Source organism: Petromyzon marinus, chromosome 13 (genome assembly GCF_048934315.1).
Source record: "Petromyzon marinus isolate PM22_M1 ecotype Great Lakes invasive population chromosome 13, UKy_Petmar_22M1.pri1.0, whole genome shotgun sequence".
Lineage (NCBI taxonomy): Eukaryota > Metazoa > Chordata > Hyperoartia > Petromyzontiformes > Petromyzontidae > Petromyzon > Petromyzon marinus.
The window spans coordinates 16,182,900-16,203,156 of record NC_133679.1 but is presented as its reverse complement, the minus strand read 5'-3'; the positions used below and the strand labels follow the sequence as shown (position 1 = coordinate 16,203,156).

Below are 20,257 nucleotides of genomic sequence, written 5' to 3'. Positions count from 1 at the left end.
TTTACAAAGCAGACGCGTGTACAGACAGCTGCAGTACGCACGTCTTGCCGTGTCTCGCCACAAGAGCGTGCTAGATAAACTACACACGGCACATGTCTCCATGTGTAACATGCTAGACGTGCCAGTGCTGTCGGCGAGCAAACCCAGGCAGACAAGGCAGGAGCGTTGTGTGAACCACAGCAGGAGCTTTACACGCTTGCATGTTAATGGTCCCGTGTGAAGTCAAACACACGAGCTGGCAAGCCAATTCAATACAGGAGCCTCGAGTTAAGAGTTATAAAATTTGACTACTCGGAAGTGTTTTGATACTTCGTCTACCACACGGCCATTTAGGAGTGCATCATCGAAACAATTTATTCAATGCAAGCACACTGGACTGGCTGACATTATTTGTCTTGCCAGCAGCTGTCTTACCAGCAGTCAGGCTCGCTTAAACCAATTGCTTATAGGCAAGGACCCTCTTCATTACATGGGTCCGAGTTTGATGCAAGCCTAGAATACGCTACAGAATAATCATGAGTGTCTTTGTGGAGAATGAGGAACCGAATAAGCAGACAAGCCTCAATGTCTCCCTACACATTAATTATGAGCATCTGGAAGTTCGTGCAAATGACCGTAAATGTAAAAAAATGCTCGTATTTTTACGTGGGCAGATGTGGTGGATGCTCATTGTGTTTTCCACGAAGAGGTGAGTGGTTGCGCTGAGAAATGTGTGCATGGATGTATGCGCTCGTGGGACGCGTTGGGCTCGTGCTTGTAAACATCACAGGGTCCCTGGGGGTTGTGTGAACTGCTTACAGCATCCGCATCCCTCCACTCATAAATTATGCGGGACATCTGTGAGATAAGCGGGCATTAACACAACGAAAACATTGCGCAAAGGAGCGTGGAGAGGGTCGCGCTTGGCATTACAGAGAGAAAGAGAAACGGAGTAGAGACGGCAGGTTAATGACATCTTCCAACTTAGGAAGTGAGTGGGCTTTGGCAGGACACGTCACGGCTGTAAGGTAGGGTGGACGATGTTGAAGAATAACAGTGGCAGACAGTGAGTAGGACGTCCACTGAAGAGGTGGAGCGATGAAATTAGTTCAGATGGGTGGATTGATGTGTCGCAAGATTGTGAGGTGACGGTAGATTGGGGAGGCCTTCATCCAGCAGTGGATTGATCATGACTGATGAATTTGTGGTAAATTTCCAGCGATTGGTGGAGAGATTGTTATCCTGAACACGGGGGTAAGTGGGTGAGTGGTTGGATGGGTGGCTTGAGTCAGGTGGGTGAGTGGTTGGAGACCGCGGGGTCCCCAGGTCCGAGCCTCCCTCTGCACGCAGTCACGTGGGGCGTGGCCGCGTGCAACGGGGCGCACGGGTATGCGAGAGGGCGGCGGGAGAGGGAGTAGGTGCGTGCAGACCCCATTATCAACTCGTCTTCGCATCCCTCTACACCCCGCGGCTCTCACTAGGGACGGGGTGACGAGGAGCGAACTGAGAGTCCAAGCCGCTACCTCCAGTCTTTGATCCCTTTTCATTTATGATTCGAGCATCGGATCCCCGGGCCACCACCGCACGTCGTTTATTCCACCCACGTCTCTGATTCCTGGGCGGGCGGGCGGGCAGGCGCGATGTCTCGCTGGATCAGAGAGCACCTGGGAGGCCTGGGCTTCGGCGGGGCGCGGAGGCCGCCACCCCCGGAGCCCCCACAGCCCGACTACAGCGCCGAGCCGGAGCTGCCCTGGTGAATTACAGCGACACACACGCGTACACAGAGTGTTGGGGCAAGTGCCGTTAGCGAGCATCTACGAAGGGTGGTGGGCAGCATTGCGACCGGCCGCCTTTGTCTCCCTATTTGCGATGTTTATACACCGAACCAGGTTTTCATTTGAGGCTAAGTCGACGTTGGTCGTGCGCGGGAATCGATCTTGGGTCGCAGGATTCATGGCGCAGTGTGCTAACCACTGCGCCACCGCTCCCACGCATATACATCTGTGTACACAGTCACATCTCTGCCATTGTAATTCAGCTCGTACAAAGCGGTGGGACGCGCATCACGTGGGAGAGAGAGGAGGCGTTTGTCAACTCTAAAGGGCAGAGCAGAAGCGGAGGACCTGGATGTGACCGAGAGTCGACAGCACGGGTGTCTGGGGGAAGGCAGCTCCAGGCGGTCGGGGCAGCAGAGGAGCAGAAGCGAGCGACCTCCCAGGTTGACTGAGAGCTTCCACAGAAAGTGTTGGTTGCTGGACGGGAGTGAGATGAGAGAAGAAAGGTATGAGAGTGCGTGGAGGGGAATAGAGTGAGATGCGAGGGGAGAGGTATGAGAGTGTGTGGAGGGGGATAGAGTGAGATGAGAGGGGAGAGGTATGAGAGTGTGTGGAGGGGAATAGAGTGAGATGAGAGGGGAGACGTAGGAGAGTGCGTGGAGGGGAGTAGAGTGAGATGAGAGGGGAGAGGTATGAGAGTGCGTGGAGGGGGATAGAGTGAGATGAGAGGGGAGAGGTAGGACAGTGCGTGGAGGGGAGTAGAATGGGATGGGGGAAGTGGAGGGAGATTAAATGGGAGGTATGTAGGCGTGAGTCAGTGGAGGATCTGATAGACAGTTGACCTGTGGTTGAAATGAGACTGGAAGCCGCTGAGTTAGTAGTCCAGCATGAGTGATGACGTTTGAGTGATGTGTGGATGCCGTAGATCGATTTGCAGTGGCCAAGGTGAGAGATAGCGACAGGAATGAGGGTCACCGCAGGAGTTGTGAGGTCCCGCATGGCTGCGCTGAGCCTGCGAAGGGAATGAGGCTGTAGGATCATTCCTGGCCGTGTGGTGGCAGGAAACGCACGGTTTGACTGGAGTCCTCCCTGAGCGCGTTCACCGCTTGTTGCGGAGGTTCGAATCCAATAACCATAATACTACGCGCATTCTGCTTGACAGTGTACGTTAAATAAGCCGTGACGTCTTTGCAAGGGTATCGGGTGCCGGCGTCATGGGTCCAATTTTTCTCAATTTTAAATTTACCTGCACATTTTAATCAATCGTGATTACACACAGTAAGTACTTCTCGAGGGCTGCCTGCCCCTTTGTCCACGGTGTCCCCCCCGTTCGAACGCTGCGCGTAGCTTTGCAAGTTGCGCATTGCTGCAAGAGGTGATCCACACGATTGACACCACCGCTCCGCAACTCGCGACATTCGTTTTGGCAACATTCATCTGGAGAGTCGTAACCAGGTGATGATAAGCAGGTTGCATCGAGACAGGACAGCAGATAGGCACCGCCTCAATTGTCGTTCACGATGGTAGTGGCCGGCTGGTGATGGCTGCTGCTCTCTGTGCAGTGGAGTGGTGCTGGTCGAGCCCGACCTGGAGCGCGTGTACAGGGCCCAGCGCGACCGCGACTTTGCCGACCCCTACACCACGACCGACCAGAGCGACGGCCTCAGAGAGAGTGGGGCCGCGAGGCCCGGCGAGGGAGAGACGAAAGAGGCCGTCAGGCCCTCGCTGCCGCCGCAACCACCACCAGGCCTGACGTCCGCATCACCCAAACATCGGCTCATCCGTGTGGCCGGCAAGGTGAGTGGGGCTCGCTCAGCCTCACCACCGCTGCACCAGTCAAAACAATAATCTGGAATGTGTACGTGAGCAGTTGTCATTCACTCTCAGGAGAAGAGAGAATGATTCAAAGAGAGAGAGCGATCAGAGAAACATAGATACAGAGGCGCGGCAAGGCATCCAGAACCAGCGCTACCAATTATTACAAAAGTTATGTGGTCCTATATTGGGATGTTTGGCCAACTCCATTGACAAGTGTTTGTACGTAAGAGTTTAACAGAGACGCGCCACTACCTGCAGTCTTCTGGAAAAGAGGATGTGCAACAACGCCAATGCTACATTACCACTGATTAAATATGCAGAGAGCGCACTCGTCCATCACACATCTATCCCTTCACATAAACCATAATATATTGTACACATCCCAGCTGCACGGACTTCCTTCTGGGTATGCATCTAGCAGCAGCATAGGTTCAACACAAGCTATATCTGGATGGGTTTTGACATTCAGTGCCTCATAAGCAATTCGGCTTGCTCGAATCAGTGCTGGCAAACTGCCAGATGTTACAGGCAATAATCTTTCTCTGATAGATATGGGACCTCGTTTAACACAAAGCTCTACAAACCGAACACGTAATATTGACCAGCGTCGTGGTGGAGAAGAGCCACCCGTGTGGCCCAGCGAGGGCGCGAGAGCCAGGCTCTGCAATGGGCAGCAGGTCACCATGTGCTCACTGCGTCATTCGGCCCTCAAGCTTGATTCCAGTTCCCTCTGGGTACCCGCTACCCCCCCCCCCCCCCCCACGATCATAACCTGCAGCCACAGTTTGGTTCCACGACACAGGTCACCGCCCGTCCGTGTTCGACCAGGGTTTTTAAAAGGAACTTGTCCGAACCGACTTTCATGACAGGAAACCGACTAATTGTTATATTCGCATTATTTGCAGTAATGCGGTTCTCTGCTCTGGCCTCTTGAGTTATCATCCTGTAAGCAAATTAATCTTAAACTTCACAGCACTAAGCACGTGGTCCCAGCCATTGGGAGCTGGCACGGTGGCTGCTCGCGATGCCCGTGCTACATTGAGCTCCCAAGTCGCAGGCCTGACGATGCAGGACGTAACGGGCCCTTTCGACGTGACCGTGTACAAGGGGACTGGGGTGCACAGGTGGCATCATCAGAGGAGCGCGAGGACCCTGCAGAGGGACCGGCCCCCCCAACTCCGCCGTGCCCCCCCATACAGAGCGACATCAGCTGCAGGAAGGTGCCCATCCTCCCTCCCTCCACGGCAGGTATGGCTTTCATCTCTCTCTGAGAAGTTGTCACCTTCCCAAGGCAGCATGTGGAGGATTGCCCGAATGATTACATCTGGGTCGTGTGTGAGACCCATTTATCAGAGCCCTACACCATCCGCCTAGCCGCTTCACACGTTAATATTTACATTTAAAACATTTTGCCGTGTATAGGCCCAAAGGTCCAACAAACAGAACCCTTGCTTCGATTCAATGCATGATTGGAGTGTATTGTGAGAAATCGGACAAAGTTACCTCCGTTTATAAACCTGGCTTGAAAATGTATTTTGGAGATGCACGCTCCACTGATTGCAGTGTTGTTGTTCCCGGCATAGCAGTCAGATCAGGCAGTGATCTATGATCTATGCGGAGGTTAAGGATTGGCAATGCACGAGGTGGCGCCGCGGCCTCACAAGGCGGTGCCACCATGTGTCCTGGTCGTCAGATGTGGAGGCGAAGGAAGAGGGGAGTGTCAGGCCGCTCCCCTTGCACCACCTGTACGACACGCCCTACGAGCCCCCTTGTGCCCGGGGACTCCCCCAGCCGGAGTCCCCGGCTGGCAACGAGAGGGTGGAGGCGCCACCTGGGGACCCCGGTCGACTCGCCGAAACGGCGCCGCCGGATCCGGACTGCGACCCACCTGCCTCCTCGAGCCCAACCCAGGCCCTGGCGCTCCTGCCCTCACACCCCTCTACACCGCACGCTCCCCCCGCCCCTTCTTCCGTTCCCTCGGAGCCCTCCTCGCAGCCCCCCGCCCGAGACAGTCGAATGCCCAAGGATGACGATCGGCCTCCAGAGGAATACGACCAGCCCTGGGAGTGGAAGCGCGACTGCATCTCGCAGGCCTTCGCTGGTAATGCCAGGATTGTTGCGTTGGCGCGTTCTGGGCAGCGGTGACCGTACCATGCCGAGGAGTCCGAGCCAGGAGCAAACCGGTCCACAGTTGTCAATGACTGCATCGCTGCTGCTGGCAGTCCGTCACATTGCTCACATTGAATGCAGTTCTTCAGGAACTGCTGATGATTTTTATAATGCACAGAGGCTAAGTCCGTTGTACACGTTTCTCTCTGTTGTTTGAAACTTAGTGAATTTATCCCAAAAAAACGCTCAAATTAACATTGAGGGGTGGGTGCTCATCTCCTGTTTGCAGCCCTGAGCCAGTGGTGGACATTCCACAGGACAACCACTGTTGACTTCCCCCATAAAGTGGTACTCATTTTATCGATCCCAGAGGGATGATGGGATGAGTCAACTTCCAAGCAGGATTGAACTCTTAACCGTCTGGTGGCGAGCCACTGTGCCACCATATTTTCCCCAGGTGGCATGCATAATCCTGTCATGTGACCAATGAGCAGTATCGTAACCGACGGGCAATGCGCCTGGAAGACAAGGCGGCGTGAGGACCGAATGCTGCAGTAATTTTTATAATTTCGCTTGTTTAGCCTGAAAACCCTCACCGAGTCTTAGAACTCTTTTTCAGGAGGGTCCTGGCAAGTTTGCGGTGTAATCTTTCTAATTTGGCCTTGACGCTAGGGGCATACAGTGGCCTACCCTTGCAAATCATGTCAAAGGATATTTAACATCCACTGTGAAGCAGACGGTGCACGGTAGTGTTGTTATGGTTCGCACGCACGCCAGTATTAACCAGGGCAGCCGCCGGAGTTGAACCGTGAACCTCCGCGACAAAGAGGCAAATGCGGTACCGTGTGGGGTAGCGTCGGCCCTTGCGTCAACTCGGCACTGTCTGTGGCGCCCTCCACAGCGGACGTGAGCTGCACAGACGAGCTGCCGTGGCCTCCGCCAGTCGGGCAGCTGGACGGGGAAGCGGGGCCCAGCATCATGCCTGGCGGTGTGTGAGAGCGTGTGCCCCCACAGACACATCGCCCAGCCCACCCCAACAGCCGCGCACCACAAACACGTGAAGGTTTCGCCGAGTCTTGACACTTCCCAGGAGGGTCCTGCCAAGTGTTTGTCGCAGCGGTGGGGGGGGGGAGCGATGTTGCTGCTCTACACGACCCCAATTGGTAATTTGCAGGGAGTTTTTCAGCACTGAGATGTTTGGCCGATGTCCGTCCCGGTGTGTGAGGGTTTAGCTATAGGAGGAAACCAGAAAATCCGGAGGAGACTCATACAGAACATACGCCACGCAGAAAGGCTCCCGAATCGGGAATCAAACTCAGGTCCTTCTTGCTGCAAGGCAGCGCGAGTGGAGTCCACACTTTAGGACTGCAGAGCAAAGGCCTAAAAAGACTCACAACGTTAAGCGGCCAGCAACAAACAGCACCATTACATCTGTAATCGTCAAGAGTTGACGCGTTACTTGAATCTAGCGTAGTTACGGCAGTGAGAGCCTGGGGGGGAGAGAGACGATGATGGGAGAGGAAATTACACAGTTGAGCAGGGCGACGGAAGAAGCAGAGAGAGAAGTGTGGTGACCTGTTTACAGCTTGTTTAACCATATGGGAACCTAGAGACCAGGATGAGACGTGAGGCATGCATCATTTGCCAGATGGAGGGGGGCGATGATCGCTGATGCTGCTGTGTGAGCACAACTGAGGAATTTTTGTATAATTTTAAAATTTACCAAATTGGGACCTTGACTGCAGGACACGATGGGCTTCTCTTGAGAACGATGTCACGGGATTCTGAGCATCCACTGTGAAGCAAGCGGCGCGGAGTATTTTTAAGGGTACTACACAATTGCAGTACTAGTCAGGGTGACCACCGTATTCGAACCGTGATGCCGCTGGATCACGTCACTGCCCACTCACCTACTCACCCACTAAACCAGCACACCTGCAATGTGTTGGGTGGGTGAGTTGCATTTAAGTTCTCTACTTTCCCTACACCTTCCTGAGAGCAGCCAATCTCGTACCAAAGCCTTGCTGGGCAAGCATGGAGCATTCTCCGAGGCACACATAGCCACACGCCCGCTTATCGCAACTGATTGAAACCACTCGTTGACACTCAACATCTGCAGCTGTTACAGCCATAGGTGCATTCCATGTGACCTGGCGGCGTCCATGGCCACCTCTCGGTGAGTGTGCTTGATTGTGGGTGATGTTCATTGTCTGAATGCATTCTGCACAAGGTATAGAGTGACAACATACGCGTGCCATTACTTGTGTGCTGTGTAAGTGTACAGTATGTACATGTGATCGTGTGTGCATATTTGCTGTGTTTGGAGCGGTAGTGTAGGGGTAAGCGTGCTGCGCTACGAACCCGGCGTCCTGAGTTCGATTCCCGCTCACGGCCACCAACACCAGTAACGAATATCTGAACCAGTCCTGGACCTCCCCTAGGTCGACTCAACCTCAAATGAGTACCCAGTGTGATGTGTAAACACTTCCACTGGGAAGACAAAGGCGGCCAGGCGTGGTGCTGGCCACCCACTCCCTCGTGTGCCGTGCTTCATAGGTGCTTGCTAACAGCATTTGCCCCAAGTCTGTTAAGGCTATAGTGGGGATCTTTGTATCTGGGTCACCTGGCCAACCAGCACTCTCACCGGGCCGCTCCATCTCAAGGGACTTGTACAGGTGGAATACTGACGTCAAACGACGATGACCTTACCGTAAAATTCCACCAGTCTGGCTCCTCCTGTCCAGGTCCGGAGTCATCCGGCGATGGGCGAGACAGCCTCCGCTCGAGCCTGGCGCACGGTGACACAGATGCAGAGCCCGTGGGGATGGCCGCGGAGGAGCCCCAGGGGAACCGAGCGGGGACGGACACGGCCGACCGTGCCATGGGGCAGCAGCTGTGAGTTGCAGCCACTGGAGCCATGCACTTTTAGATTGAAAACTAATTTCTTTAGTACTGCTTTTTGTGTTTAGTATGTTGTTGTCCCCCACGGTTGGCTATGTACGGAGCGAAAGAAGTTCAACACAGTGTACTACATAGATTCAGCACCAGCAGCTGCAGAGCGTGCGCCGAGCAAGCGATGGCCAGGGACAGCGCGGATGCAGAACCCGGCGGCTTGGCGGGGGAGCTCACATCCTGGATGTGGGTTTCCTCAGCCCATCGGCTCTCTCTGCGAGGGTGATAAAATGAGTTTACGCTGTGCATAATTCAACAGTGTTTGACCTATGATAGACCTGCCCTTGCCATAGGAAGGTAGAATTTCTACTCCTGACCTAGGGGAGGCCCGGGACAGGTTCAGATAATCGTCACTGGTGTTGGCTGTGAACGAGAATCGAATGCCAGGTTCGTGGCACAGCACGCTAACTGCTCCACTAGTGCTCCCCACACACGCTAATACACACATACTCTCATACATAAAAGTGCTTACACACAGGTTAAGATACATTCTAGATTTAAAGCTTTCGTGACTGCTAGGATCCATACTCATTGGTTCTATTGGGTAAAGTCACCTGATGAAGGCCGCTTGTGTTGTGGACGAAACGTCGTGATTTTTTGTTATTTTATTTTCACCTACGTGACTTTACCCAATAGAACCAAAGAGTAAGGTTAAGATACAATCAGACACACATCTACACACAGCAAAGGGTTGCCGCCTCTCCAACTTGACCCGTACTTCCACCACTACCAAAACAAGCACGTCCATCACCGCAACCAACAACACCACAACCAACACCACAGCAAACAATACACCCAACACCACCGAAACCAACACCACTTCCATTACCACCGAACACAGAATTGCCGTCTGTGTTAGGGTGGCAGGAACTGATTTATGCCAAGATCTGGTGCCGGTCTTGTGTTGAAAACTCTCTCACAGTGGAATGCACAGCCCTGATAATAGACCCAGGCTGACGGGGGAATGTGTCGGGGGAAGGAGGCGACCCCTCTCGCACCTGGACCCTGAGAGATCCAAGGCAGAAAATTTGTGGTACCGATTTCTTTACACTACTAATAAGAGTGGATTACGAGACAACCCCACTCACGTCAAACAGGTCTCACACGATGCAGTCATTGGTCACATTAGGGAATTGGAACCTCTAGTTACGCTACCGGAGGTGGAACCGACAAGTGAGATACATCATCTGGGCTCTTGGACTAAGTGATGAAGTCATGGAGTGTGGGGTGGTGGTCGTGGTGGTGATGAGGTGGCTATTGTGGTGATGGTCACTGTGATGGGTAGCGATGACGATGGTGGTCAACGTGGTGTTGGTGGGTGTTGCGACTGTTCCCCGTGCCCTGTCAGCAGCTGGTTCCATGGAGACATCGGCCGCGTGGAAGCCGAGCAGATCCTGCAGCAGCACCGCACATCCAGCTTCCTGGTGCGGCCCAGCGAGAGCGACCCCCGTGAACTCTCTCTCTCGCTCCGGTGACGAGGCCCCCCCCCCTTCCACCGCACAGCACCCCCCTCCCATGCACGGCACCACCACACGCAGCAACCCTGACAGCAACCCTGGTACCATCCGCTTATTTATCTTGAAACTTGTATCGTCGCGTGCGAGGTTCACGATCTGAGTGATGAAACGGTGGCCGCCTCGCGCACCCTCACACTCCACCCACCCCCTGGTGTCCCCAGGAGCGCCGCGGGGTTTGTGCACATGCGTGTGTCGTGGGACCAGGGCGGCCACGTGGTGCTCGGAGGAAACTCTCCGCCCTTCGCCTCGGTTCCGGAGGCCGTCCTCTTTTACCGCGGACGGCACCTGCCGGTGCGGGGCGCCGAGCAGCTCTCCCTGCTGCACCCCGTGCCGCCGCCCTCCTCCTCCTCTGCCATGTCGCTCGCCCAGCCTGCGCCTCGTCGCCCTCTGAGCGACGACGGCCTCTCGCTCTCCTAGAGGCCCGAGTGGCGATCCGAGTCTGCAATTCCGTGCCACTCGCTGCCGAGAGCAGGGGCGCCTGCCACACGGCTCGCTCTGCCTCCCCTGGGGGACGCAGAGCGCCCCGGGCACAACCGTAACAAAGGAAGTGGTACGGACAGGGAACAGATGCAACATCACCAGGGGCACAGGCATGGCCCTGCCACTAGCACACGTCCTACTCTACGGCCAGCATCTGTACTCAAGAGTGTGTGGAGGGGAGTGAGGGAGAGGTAGGCAGGAGTGAGCGTATTCTTGTCATTATCTGGGATTGAATCTGGAGCAAGTGGAGGGACCGAGTATCGGGATGATGTCTCTCAACATGAACCCACACAACCACCAATGCGTTTGTGTTTGACGCCGACTCGAGTGAATAAAGCACAGAGGGAACCATGTGCCGTCCTATGCCGTGATTACAGCTCCACGTTTATTCATGGGGGGCTGCACAGAGCAACAGCAAACACGAGGACACCGCGTCTCGTTCCCTTCCACCGTCAGTGGAGCGAGTCGCGCCCGCAGCAGCCGAGCCCGTGATACGGGGCACAGGGCACGCAGTGACCGCCACGGCGGAGGTGTTCACCACACTCGCACAACCGCAATCCGCATCTTCGTCCCCCCCCCCTCAGTTACAACGAATCAACATCAAAGCAGATGTAATGAGACGGGCATCTTGGGGTACCCACTGCCATGCCAGGATGTGCCCATGGTGTCTGTAAATAATCGGGTTGCTTTGTTGCCGTATCCTGCGGACACTGTAAATCGCACGGTCTCGCAATCGCTTCAAACATAGCTAGCAAGATCAACAGCGGCTCCGTTAGGAATGCAGCCAAATGCCACCGGGGGTCACGGCCGACCCCCAACGGGTGCCCCTGGAACCCCCGCGTATCGTGGCACCACCCACACTACACAGATCACTACCATTGCCGCTCAAATCAGGTTTGTATCATTCCGGGTTCCAACCGGTTAACACCGGTTTGCCACAGATTGAAATGTCTACAGCAATAAACACAATGGGTTTGGTTTTAAACTGAGAAATTACAGGAGCTGCCGCAGCAGAGTCACAGCAGCACTGGACTGGCAATCCAGAGGTCACCGGTTTGATTCAATCTCCCGGAGTGGTCGCTGAAACAGCGCGGTGAGTTTCATTCTGGGCAGTCGTTAACATTCCACTGAAGTTAGTCGCCGTTTCTAACTTTGGGAACCGGTAACCGATTCTGAAAACAGTTTTCGGTTTAGTGGTTGTTGGTTAAATCTCATCTAAAACCACAGCATTACATACTCACACAGAACCATAGAATCGCACAGCGACCTATAGATTTTCCCTAACAGTCTCCCACCATCCGTTCCTCAGTCTTCGCCCTGGTCACCGAACCTGTGGCGACCACTCCGATGCCAGCCTCAGCGATCGGCTCTAATATTCACTGGGTTATGGACGGACGCATTATGCAAACTTGGCATGGCCTTCATCATATATTAAGGTGCCCATACAATGGACCAAACAGTAAACCTGCAGCCTTATACACACACAGCGGCACACCAGTGTGACACGGTTACACACACACAGCAGCGTAATGGTGTGATGCGGCGAGCTACCAGCGACACAGATGTCACACATGCATTTACGTTGATTATGTTGAGTTAAGGAGCTAAGATAAGAGGCCTGCGGCAAGCCACGCTAGCCAATCAAATCTGTAAATCACGAGAAAAAGCCAACGTAACAGAATAATAGTGCAGGCTGCCAGGAAACCACGAGTTTCAGACAACACCACAGACATGTACACACTGCTCAGCCTATGTGCATTATGCACAAACCATCAGCAGTTCCTCAAGAACTGCATTGTGGTCCTCTAGTCTTAGGTGACCATCGCAATAGATTTATCAGATTTATTTGTAGTGCTTCAGGAACGGATGGTTTTACATACGCAAAGAGTGTGTGTGCATTTACATGTTTCTCTGTGTGCTGTTTGAAATCCACGCCGGCTAAGATGAAGCCATCGCTTCAGGATTAACAGTGACATTGCCAGGCATTGCCCACAGCACCGTGCCCTGGGCATCGGAGGTAGGCCGGAGGTTTAAGTCATCGAAGGCTGGCAGACGTACAAATCGTCCGTCAGACTCGGGTATGAAGGGCACGATGACTCCTAGAACCGGAGCGAAGAAGGGCATGGCCGCAGGGTTGACGCGTCTGCGGGTCTGGACGGAGGTGGCGGTCATCGGCCGGCCGGACAGCTCCGTGGGCACAGTCGGCACATGCAGGTGACGCTTTCTCGTCTTTGCTGAAATTGCAAGTTCGCGGCTGTCGCAAGCTCGAGTCGCTACGGGTGTTGTGGCGCAGGGGTTGCGTGACTAACGTCATTCGGTTGCTCTGGATTCGGTTACGAGTCAAGCGGTCGTCTTGTTCAATCGGCGTGTTTAATAAGAGAAGGCTCGTTTAAAGTTAGTGGACCATGCGGTTTGCAAGAGACGAAGTTGGTGTGCGAGTGAGTAGAGTGTGCGACTACTCCGGTACGAATCGATTGTGTGTGTGTGTGAAGCGCACGATTCGGTAGCGTTGCGGGGCTGTGCCATCGCTGGGCGAGGAGTACCACATCGAGCCAGCCTGGAGCGCTGCCAGCCGGCCGTGTGGGCAGTGAGGCCCGTGCTGTGGTCAGGTGGTGAGGCTGGAGGTAGAACTGCCACTGCCATTGTCTTGGTTTTTCTGCAGCGACTGGACGTGGGAGGGCACCTGCAGCCCAGTGCGGACTGACAGCAAGCCGCACAAAACCTGCACGCGCATCAGGCACACACGACTCGGTCCAATAATTAAACTCGTGAGTGCATCCGGTACTGGCGCCATCGCTCTTACAGCACAAGGCAATCATCGTGAAGGAAGGTGCCACTACGTTTCAAAAGCAGTATGTGGGGGGCGATGCTGCCTTGCATAAATGCCCATCGAATCATTTGTGGGCAAGTTTTCAAACGTGGACCACGACGCTGGCACACATTGGCCAACTCTTTTCGAATGACGTCACACGATCCTTAACGTCCACTGTGAAGAAAATGGCACGGATTTCACAGCAGTATTAACCAGGTCATCCTGCTGAATTCGAACTGTAAACCTTTGCAACAAGCGGTGAACGTGTTACAGCTGGGATGTGTCGCAGGCCCCTCATTCTGGACGTACGAGCTGTACCGTGACCGCTTCCGCGAACGCAGAAACAAAAATATGCCGATCACCCTGAACGGCATTGAACCGTGGTCACTGCCAGTCTCGGGTTCACAGAACAACTCTTCTGGGTGGCCTCAGAAGAGGTTACCCCATGCTCATGCAGATGCCTGCACATGACGAACAAGCAGATAATTCGCCTCTTTCATAAATCTGTCACTCCACATATAAATACAAGTATTTATTTTACACATCCCATCAGCCACATCGCCTTCTGGGAGCGCACAATTTCGGCAACATTGGTTCAACGGCAGAAATCTCTGGACCTGTTTCGACATTCAGTGTCTTATCTGTGGAGTCAAGCTTGCTTGGGTAGGTGAGTGGGCGAGTAAGGCGGTGAATGGCTGAGTTAGCAGTAGTGTAATGGTTCGCGCGCTGCGCTACGAACCTGCCAACCCGAGTTCAATTCCTGCTCGTGGCCAACACCAGTGACAATTATCTGAACCAGTCCTGGACCTCCCCTAGGTCGACTCAGCTTCAAATGAGTACCTGGTCCGATGTGTAAACATTGCCACTAGGGAGACAAAGGCGGCCGGGCATGGTGCTGACCACCCACCCCCTCATGGGCCGTACCAGCCTTCATAGGTGCTCACTAACAATACTTGTCACAACAGTCTTCGTGTTGTGACCTGCAGTATGGTGGTGGTTGAACAGTGTGGATGAGATGACACGGGATCTGGTTGACCGAGTCCTCAACATGGGGGGAGGAATCAACAAGGGAAGTTCACGGGAACAGCGACCATGGTAGTAGTGACACAAGAGTGACAAATACGTGACTGACTGGCCGCCGGCGAGCGAGGGGCGGGAGTCATTAAGTACAGGATCATCAATCGCCCTGCTGCAGTAAGGTAGGAGCTGGGCTCTCCACCCCAGATGTCACAGCAGTAGCAGTAGTGGTAATGTTCAGTGGTAATAGCGATTGTTTTATGGACAGACTGACCCCCACCATATGAATGTGGAAATTCCACCCCTGGCTCACTGCTGTAATCAGGTGATGAGTGCCACTCTTTATATTTTGAACAATGGCCCCAAGTAAACGAAGCTTTTAACAGGGAAGAGGAGTCCAGCTTCCTCGATGCCCCCTCAGCCAGGTGAGCAATGCAGCCACTCTGACAGTTTGGATGATGAGACTGCTGCTGCAACCCTCGGCTGCCTACGCGGAGGATGATTGGCGCAGGCGGTGGCAGCCGTGGTACTCACGGAGAAGGCCGGCAGCACGGGCTGAGAGAAGCGAACACGGAATGTGTGCAGCAGCTGCTTAGACTCGGCGTTATAAAAAGACACCAGACCTGCACACGCACATGAGCGCACACACACACGTGGGTGAGGCTGCGAGTGGAGGTCGCAGGGTGTGCAGCAGTCGGGACTGATGAGTTGGACGTGACAACAAAACTTTAACATTTAGGGGCCTAAAAAACGAAGATGGGGGAAACACTGTAAACAGGACACGAAATCACGGGGTTTTCCTTTCATTATGCACCGTTTTTACACACCTCTTTGGTACCGTCACCCGCAGCGGAAAACCACCCTCTTCACAGACTCAAACGGACCGGGGAGTTCCTGCGTGTGTGGGATTGGGATGTGTTCTCGGGAGAACCATGAGCCGCTGCCGCCAGCGCGAGCTTAAGCAAGGTACCGTTGTCGTAGTCGCAGTAGATTCCGATGTGCGTTGGGGCCGGGCCCTCCAGGCTGCGGGCTTTGTTGTTGTGTTTGGCGGCCACGCTCAGCTGCAGCCACGTGTTCACGTACAGGGCCCAGGATGCGGCGGTGCGACCCAGCTGCTCGAAGCGGCCCAGGCCTCGGTTGGCTACACCGGCTCCGTAGGCCTTGCTCTCCCGTGACACTACCACCTCCCAATAGTGCTGGCCGCAGTCAATGGCCGAATCTCCTAGACACAAAACATTTGCAAACAAATGGGCGATGGTGTGGCAAGGTGGCAACGCTCGTGCCTCGCAGGAAGAAAGGGATGGGGTCAATTCCCAACTTGGGTGCCTTTCTGTACCGAATTTGTTTGTCCCCCCCTCATTCTGCATGTGTTTCATCCGGGTCCTCCAGTTTCCTCCCACAGCTAAAAAGTGAGTAAAACACGATATAACTGATATTGCATTAACATCCCAATTCTAATAACTAAATTTAACAATCCTATCCCTTACAAAATGTTTAAATAAGCAGAAAGAGATTCCCCCTTCACACATGTACCTCCACAAAAACAATGTTACGTGCACATCTCATCAGCCATGCATCCTTCATTCTGGGTGTGCATTTTATCAACAGCAGCGTTCGTTCATAACACAAGCAAACTCTGGACCGGTTTCTACATTCAGTATCTCATCAGCAGTCAGGCTTGGTTGAATCAATGCTGGCAAACTGCCAGATGTTCCAGACAAGGGGCCTCTGTAAGAAATGGATCCTAAGAGTTTGAGCAAAAATATTCTGCACAAGATGAGATGATGCTCGGTGACGCAGTGAAGAGTTCTCCGCTCCGTACCCAACACCGTGTACGACTCTCCCGAGAAGCGGTCACGGCTCGCGCGGCTGGGTGAGGGTCTGCACGATGGGCGTTTGGGTGACGCAGTGATGCCCCTGCAGCGAGCACGCACACAACAAACACACACACCTATCTGCACGTACCCATACACATGTGCCAGCTCATGCCATTCAAGCTCCATGCAACTCTCGTGCTGGCTGATTGTAGGAAAGCCATGGCAAGGTGATTTCACGTTTGTTTTGTTCATCGAGGTGAGAATGCAAGAGAGCAAGACGAGTCTCATTTGCAAGAGTGACCTGGGTCACCATGATGACAAAAGCAATATCGTAAAAACTAAGTATAACAATGAAACAAATATAAATTAGAGCACATTTATGATGTATTTATATACCGTCAAGCAACCAGCAACAAGCAGCAGTAGCAAAGTTGCAACAGAGAAGCGTGAACATGTTCCTTGAATTGAGCAAGGTTCTTATGGGAACTTGGGGGGAAAAGACAATGGGGGGGGGGGGATTCCACAGTTGAGCAGTGCAAAATCCATGGTGGTGTTAACAGTAACATTGCGTTCGTCTATCAGCGGCACCGTGCCCGATCATCATCGCCTCGAGACAACTAAACCCCACCTCCTGTTCCTTACAGGAACTCGCACACACCCCATATCGGCCCTTTCAAGCCCCATCCACTTCTCACACTCGCGAACTATAGCAAACCACGGCCAGGTGGAATGTCACTTAAGCATGGGAAACACGACAGCACTTACCAGGAGGTGTGGGGGGCAGCAGGAAGCAGCACGGGTGGATAGCGACATGGGGGTGGGGGGCACACACGCACATCAGGGTGAGCGGATTGCGCATCTGGCAGCACAAGCACACACGGCAGAGCAAAGCGCACACGCATGAGCTGTGACATGGGGAGGCCAGGCAGGGTGAAGGTCACTCACCCCCTTGTGCGCCATGCGGAGCTTCATAGGTGTCCCCTAACAGTACTTGCCCCACGAGTCTTTAAAGGCTATCTATGTCTTTTGTGCGCATAGGGAATGTGGTGCAGCGTTAGTGCACTGCGCTATGAACCCAGGAATTCGAGTTCCATTCCTGCTCACGGCCAACATCAGTATGGTGTAAACATCACTGCTGGTGAGACAAAGGCAGCCGGGCGTGGTGTTGGGCACCCAGCCCCTCATGTGGTGTACCGGCCTTCATAGGTGCTCGCTTACAGCACTTGCCCCAGTCTATTAAGGCTATACGGGGGATCTTTGTCTTTGATGAGACTGAGACGTGTCTCTATTGCATACGCTGGTGGTGTTACCCACACTATCCCCTTGTGTGCTGCGTTGGCCTTCTTCAGGGGCAACACATCTCACTCAGATGGGACAGTATAGCAAGCAGGGACTAATCTATATCTGTCTTCTTCTGGCGAGTCAGGGAACAACTCCTCGACACCAATGGAAAAGGAGGGGGGAGGTTTCACGACATGCGTGCAATCCATCAACAAAGACATGGGCTCAGCGTGGCACGCGTGTGGGGTGAGCGATGAGACGGGGAAGCGCTCAGCGAGGCACGCGTGTGGGGTGAGCGGTGAGACGGGGGGATGCTCAGCGTGGCACGGTAAGAAGGGGGGCTCGGGAAGACGGAAGCGTGCAGGGGGTGCGTCACCTCAACGGAGGCTTGATGGGGAGCAATGCTTGATGGCTGAACTCAGAACATACGCACGCACACATGCACTCGCATCATGTTAAGCACACGCAAACACATGCATGATTTTGCAGTTAAAACATGAAAAGCATTGGAAATGGATGGCTGGAACAATGTCATGATGCCAAAAAGGTTGGGCCACAATGATCAGTAGTGTGCTGCTGCTCTCACGAGCACCGAGGCGTTGGTGCTTGAGCCGGTCGCTCTGCTGCTGCGCCTCATGGCCAACGTCTCACAGGCGTTCGTGTGTTTCATGATCGCACCTTTATCAGCATCTTAATTTGTCCTGGAGAAATCCGATGAGCTATGAAGCTCTTTTTCAGAGATGTGCCCAGGAGAGCCTTACCGAGTCTTTGTAACTGTTCTTCAGGAGGGTCATGCCAGGTTTTCGCAGTTGGGGATGATTGCTGTGTATATTCCAAATGAGAACATTGGCGGTGTAATTTTTCAAATTTGGGAAATGTACACCTTGAAGCCAGCAGACAATGCGCTACTCTTGCGAATGGCATAGCTGTAAACCCATACAGTTTACCTGTATTCTTGTACAGGGAAATTGAGTTTTCATGTCCATATGACGTACAGCTGTTTCGATACAGGCAAAAAACTATTTTTTTCGTCTGTTTGTGTTTCTCCCTTGTGATGGAACTTGTAAAATGAACGTTGAGATTTATAAGGGCACGGAGTGACCAATAAGGTCTGAATTGGTCTGTAATAAGGTAGGTACTGATAAGGGGTTGACAGGTTTGGAATGGTGTCATGGGATCTTCGATATCCGTTGTGAAGCTGGCGGCATGTGGTATCCTTATGGTTAATACATCGCAGTATTAATCAGGGCTGCCGCTGGATTCAAACCATGAACCTCTGAAACAGCGGCAAAAGCGCTGCCGCTGAGCCGCGTCACGGTAAATGAATCGTTTCCTGAGAGGGTTCTGTAAAGAATGAGCATTGCTATAAATTGACATTTCTCAATGTATAGGGGGACCTGACAACAGCATTTGCAATAGAGGCATGTCTCAGTCTCATCAAAGTCAATGATTCCCCGTATAGCCTTAACAGACTATTGGAGCAAGTGCTGTTAGTGAGCACCTATGAAGGCCAGCAGGGTACACGAGTGGCTGGGTGGCCAACACCACGCCCGACTGCCTTTTTCTCCCAAGTGGTGATGTTTACACACCACACCAGGTACTCATTCTGAGGCTGAGTCGATCTAGGGGAGGCACATAACCAGTTCAGATAATCATCACTGGTGTTGGCCGTAAGCAGGAACCGAAGTCAGAAGGTCACCGGGTTCGAAGCGCAGCGTGCTAACCACTGTGCCACCGCTCCCTACATTGGGAGAGACGCAGAAGAGGATTGGGAAAGAGACAGTCGCAAGCCCCCGTGTCGCCATGGTGACGCGAGGGTCTCTCGTGTCGCCACGGTGACGCCAGATTCTCCACCATGATGGCGGGATCTCGCCGAGCAAGGGAGGCCATGTGTGCGGGGCGTGGGTTACCTAATCGGAGAGCCAGCAGGGGAGGCCGACGCAGACCCTGGACGGCCCTTCCCCTCCTTGGCCTTTATCTTGAGGTCATGACTCTTGACCTCGTGAGCCTTGGCATCGAGGGCCTTGCCGCCCGTCGAGTCCCACTCGACACTCTGATTGTCCACGCGCAAGTTCGGGTGCGAGCTCGCAGCATCCAGTGAAAAGTTCAGCGCTGCAAACGTGCACATACACCCACCATGAATGGCAACATCACCAACATATCAACATCACCAAGATGAACAAGTCAACGTGGCCAGAGCCGCTGATGCCACCATTGCACCTCCTTGCTAAAAATGCATTATGCCCTCCGCCAGACATATCCCGAAGCTGATGCAGTTGACACACAGCAACCTGAGAGATCTGTCCTGACAGCCTCCAACCATTGGCTCTTAGACTCCCACAAAGACCTGCAGACTCGCAGAGACGCATAGACTCACACAGAGACCCATAGACTCAGAGACCCATAGACTCATACAGAGACCCATATATATACCACCGTCTCGCACCTTCTGCTCTTCAGTTTTCTCTTGTCCTTGATCACCAGACTTTTGAAGACAACTGCGATGTTGAACACTGGTCTCGACAATCAACCCTCCTCACTCCTGCCTAATCATACTTAGAACACTCATCTTACCTCAAAGTTGCTTCGCCTATCCTCCATTCTGCCTAATCATATCTAAATAACTCAGCTTCCACGTTCTCTTCAGGACTTCTTCGTGGCTTCTCCTGTCTCGCCACAGAATATGCACCCACGCTAAAC

At 53.5% G+C, this 20,257-nt stretch overlaps 2 protein-coding genes across 13 annotated transcripts in view; one reads left to right on the top strand and one right to left on the bottom strand.

Moving 5' to 3' along the window:
• Window positions 1-57: 57 nt before the first annotated feature.
• LOC116942124 (SH2 domain-containing adapter protein D-like) lies at window positions 58-10,983 on the top strand. 10 transcript variants are annotated; one of them, XM_076066929.1, is made up of 8 exons: window positions 58-1,732; window positions 3,317-3,551; window positions 4,697-4,820; window positions 5,266-5,673; window positions 6,583-6,669; window positions 8,426-8,576; window positions 9,985-10,057; window positions 10,355-10,983. In XM_076066929.1, the coding sequence occupies exons 1-8, from the start codon at window positions 1,620-1,622 to the stop codon at window positions 10,565-10,567; spliced, it is 1,404 nt and encodes a 467-aa protein (XP_075923044.1). In that variant the 5' UTR covers window positions 58-1,619; the 3' UTR covers window positions 10,568-10,983. The 10 variants fall into 10 exon arrangements, with proteins under 10 accessions (XP_075923044.1, XP_032809620.1, XP_075923040.1 ...); XM_032953729.2 differs by having other exon boundaries at window positions 10,312-10,983; XM_076066925.1 differs by having other exon boundaries at window positions 9,985-10,104; window positions 10,312-10,983.
• LOC116942126 (fibronectin type III and SPRY domain-containing protein 1) overlaps window positions 10,984-20,257 on the bottom strand; it is a 24,755-nt gene continuing 15,481 nt past the window's right edge. Inside the window, exons 9-14 of one of the 3 annotated variants that reach the window (XM_032953735.2) lie at window positions 19,468-19,669; window positions 17,934-17,969; window positions 16,282-16,340; window positions 15,430-15,681; window positions 14,994-15,082; window positions 10,984-13,352 (exon numbers count right to left, since the gene is read on the bottom strand). In XM_032953735.2, the coding sequence (XP_032809626.1) occupies window positions 13,236-13,352; window positions 14,994-15,082; window positions 15,430-15,681; window positions 16,282-16,340; window positions 17,934-17,969; window positions 19,468-19,669 (755 nt within the window). In that variant the 3' untranslated portion in view covers window positions 10,984-13,235. Of the gene's footprint in view, window positions 13,353-14,993; window positions 15,083-15,429; window positions 15,682-16,281; window positions 16,377-17,933; window positions 17,970-19,467; window positions 19,670-20,257 lie in introns of all 3 variants that reach the window. The other 2 variants (XM_032953734.2, XM_032953736.2) reach the window with 2 other exon arrangements.

Coding starts and splice junctions, on each gene's coding strand:
- LOC116942124 (XM_032953729.2), top strand. CDS start 1,620: ATGTCTCGCTGGATCAGAGAGCACCTGGGAGGCCTGGGCTTCGGCGGG. Junction 5,674..6,582: donor CATCTCGCAGGCCTTCGCTG/GTAATGCCAGGA, acceptor CGCCCTCCACAG/CGGACGTGAGCTGCACAGAC. Junction 8,577..9,984: donor CGTGCCATGGGGCAGCAGCT/GTGAGTTGCAGC, acceptor CCCTGTCAGCAG/CTGGTTCCATGGAGACATCG.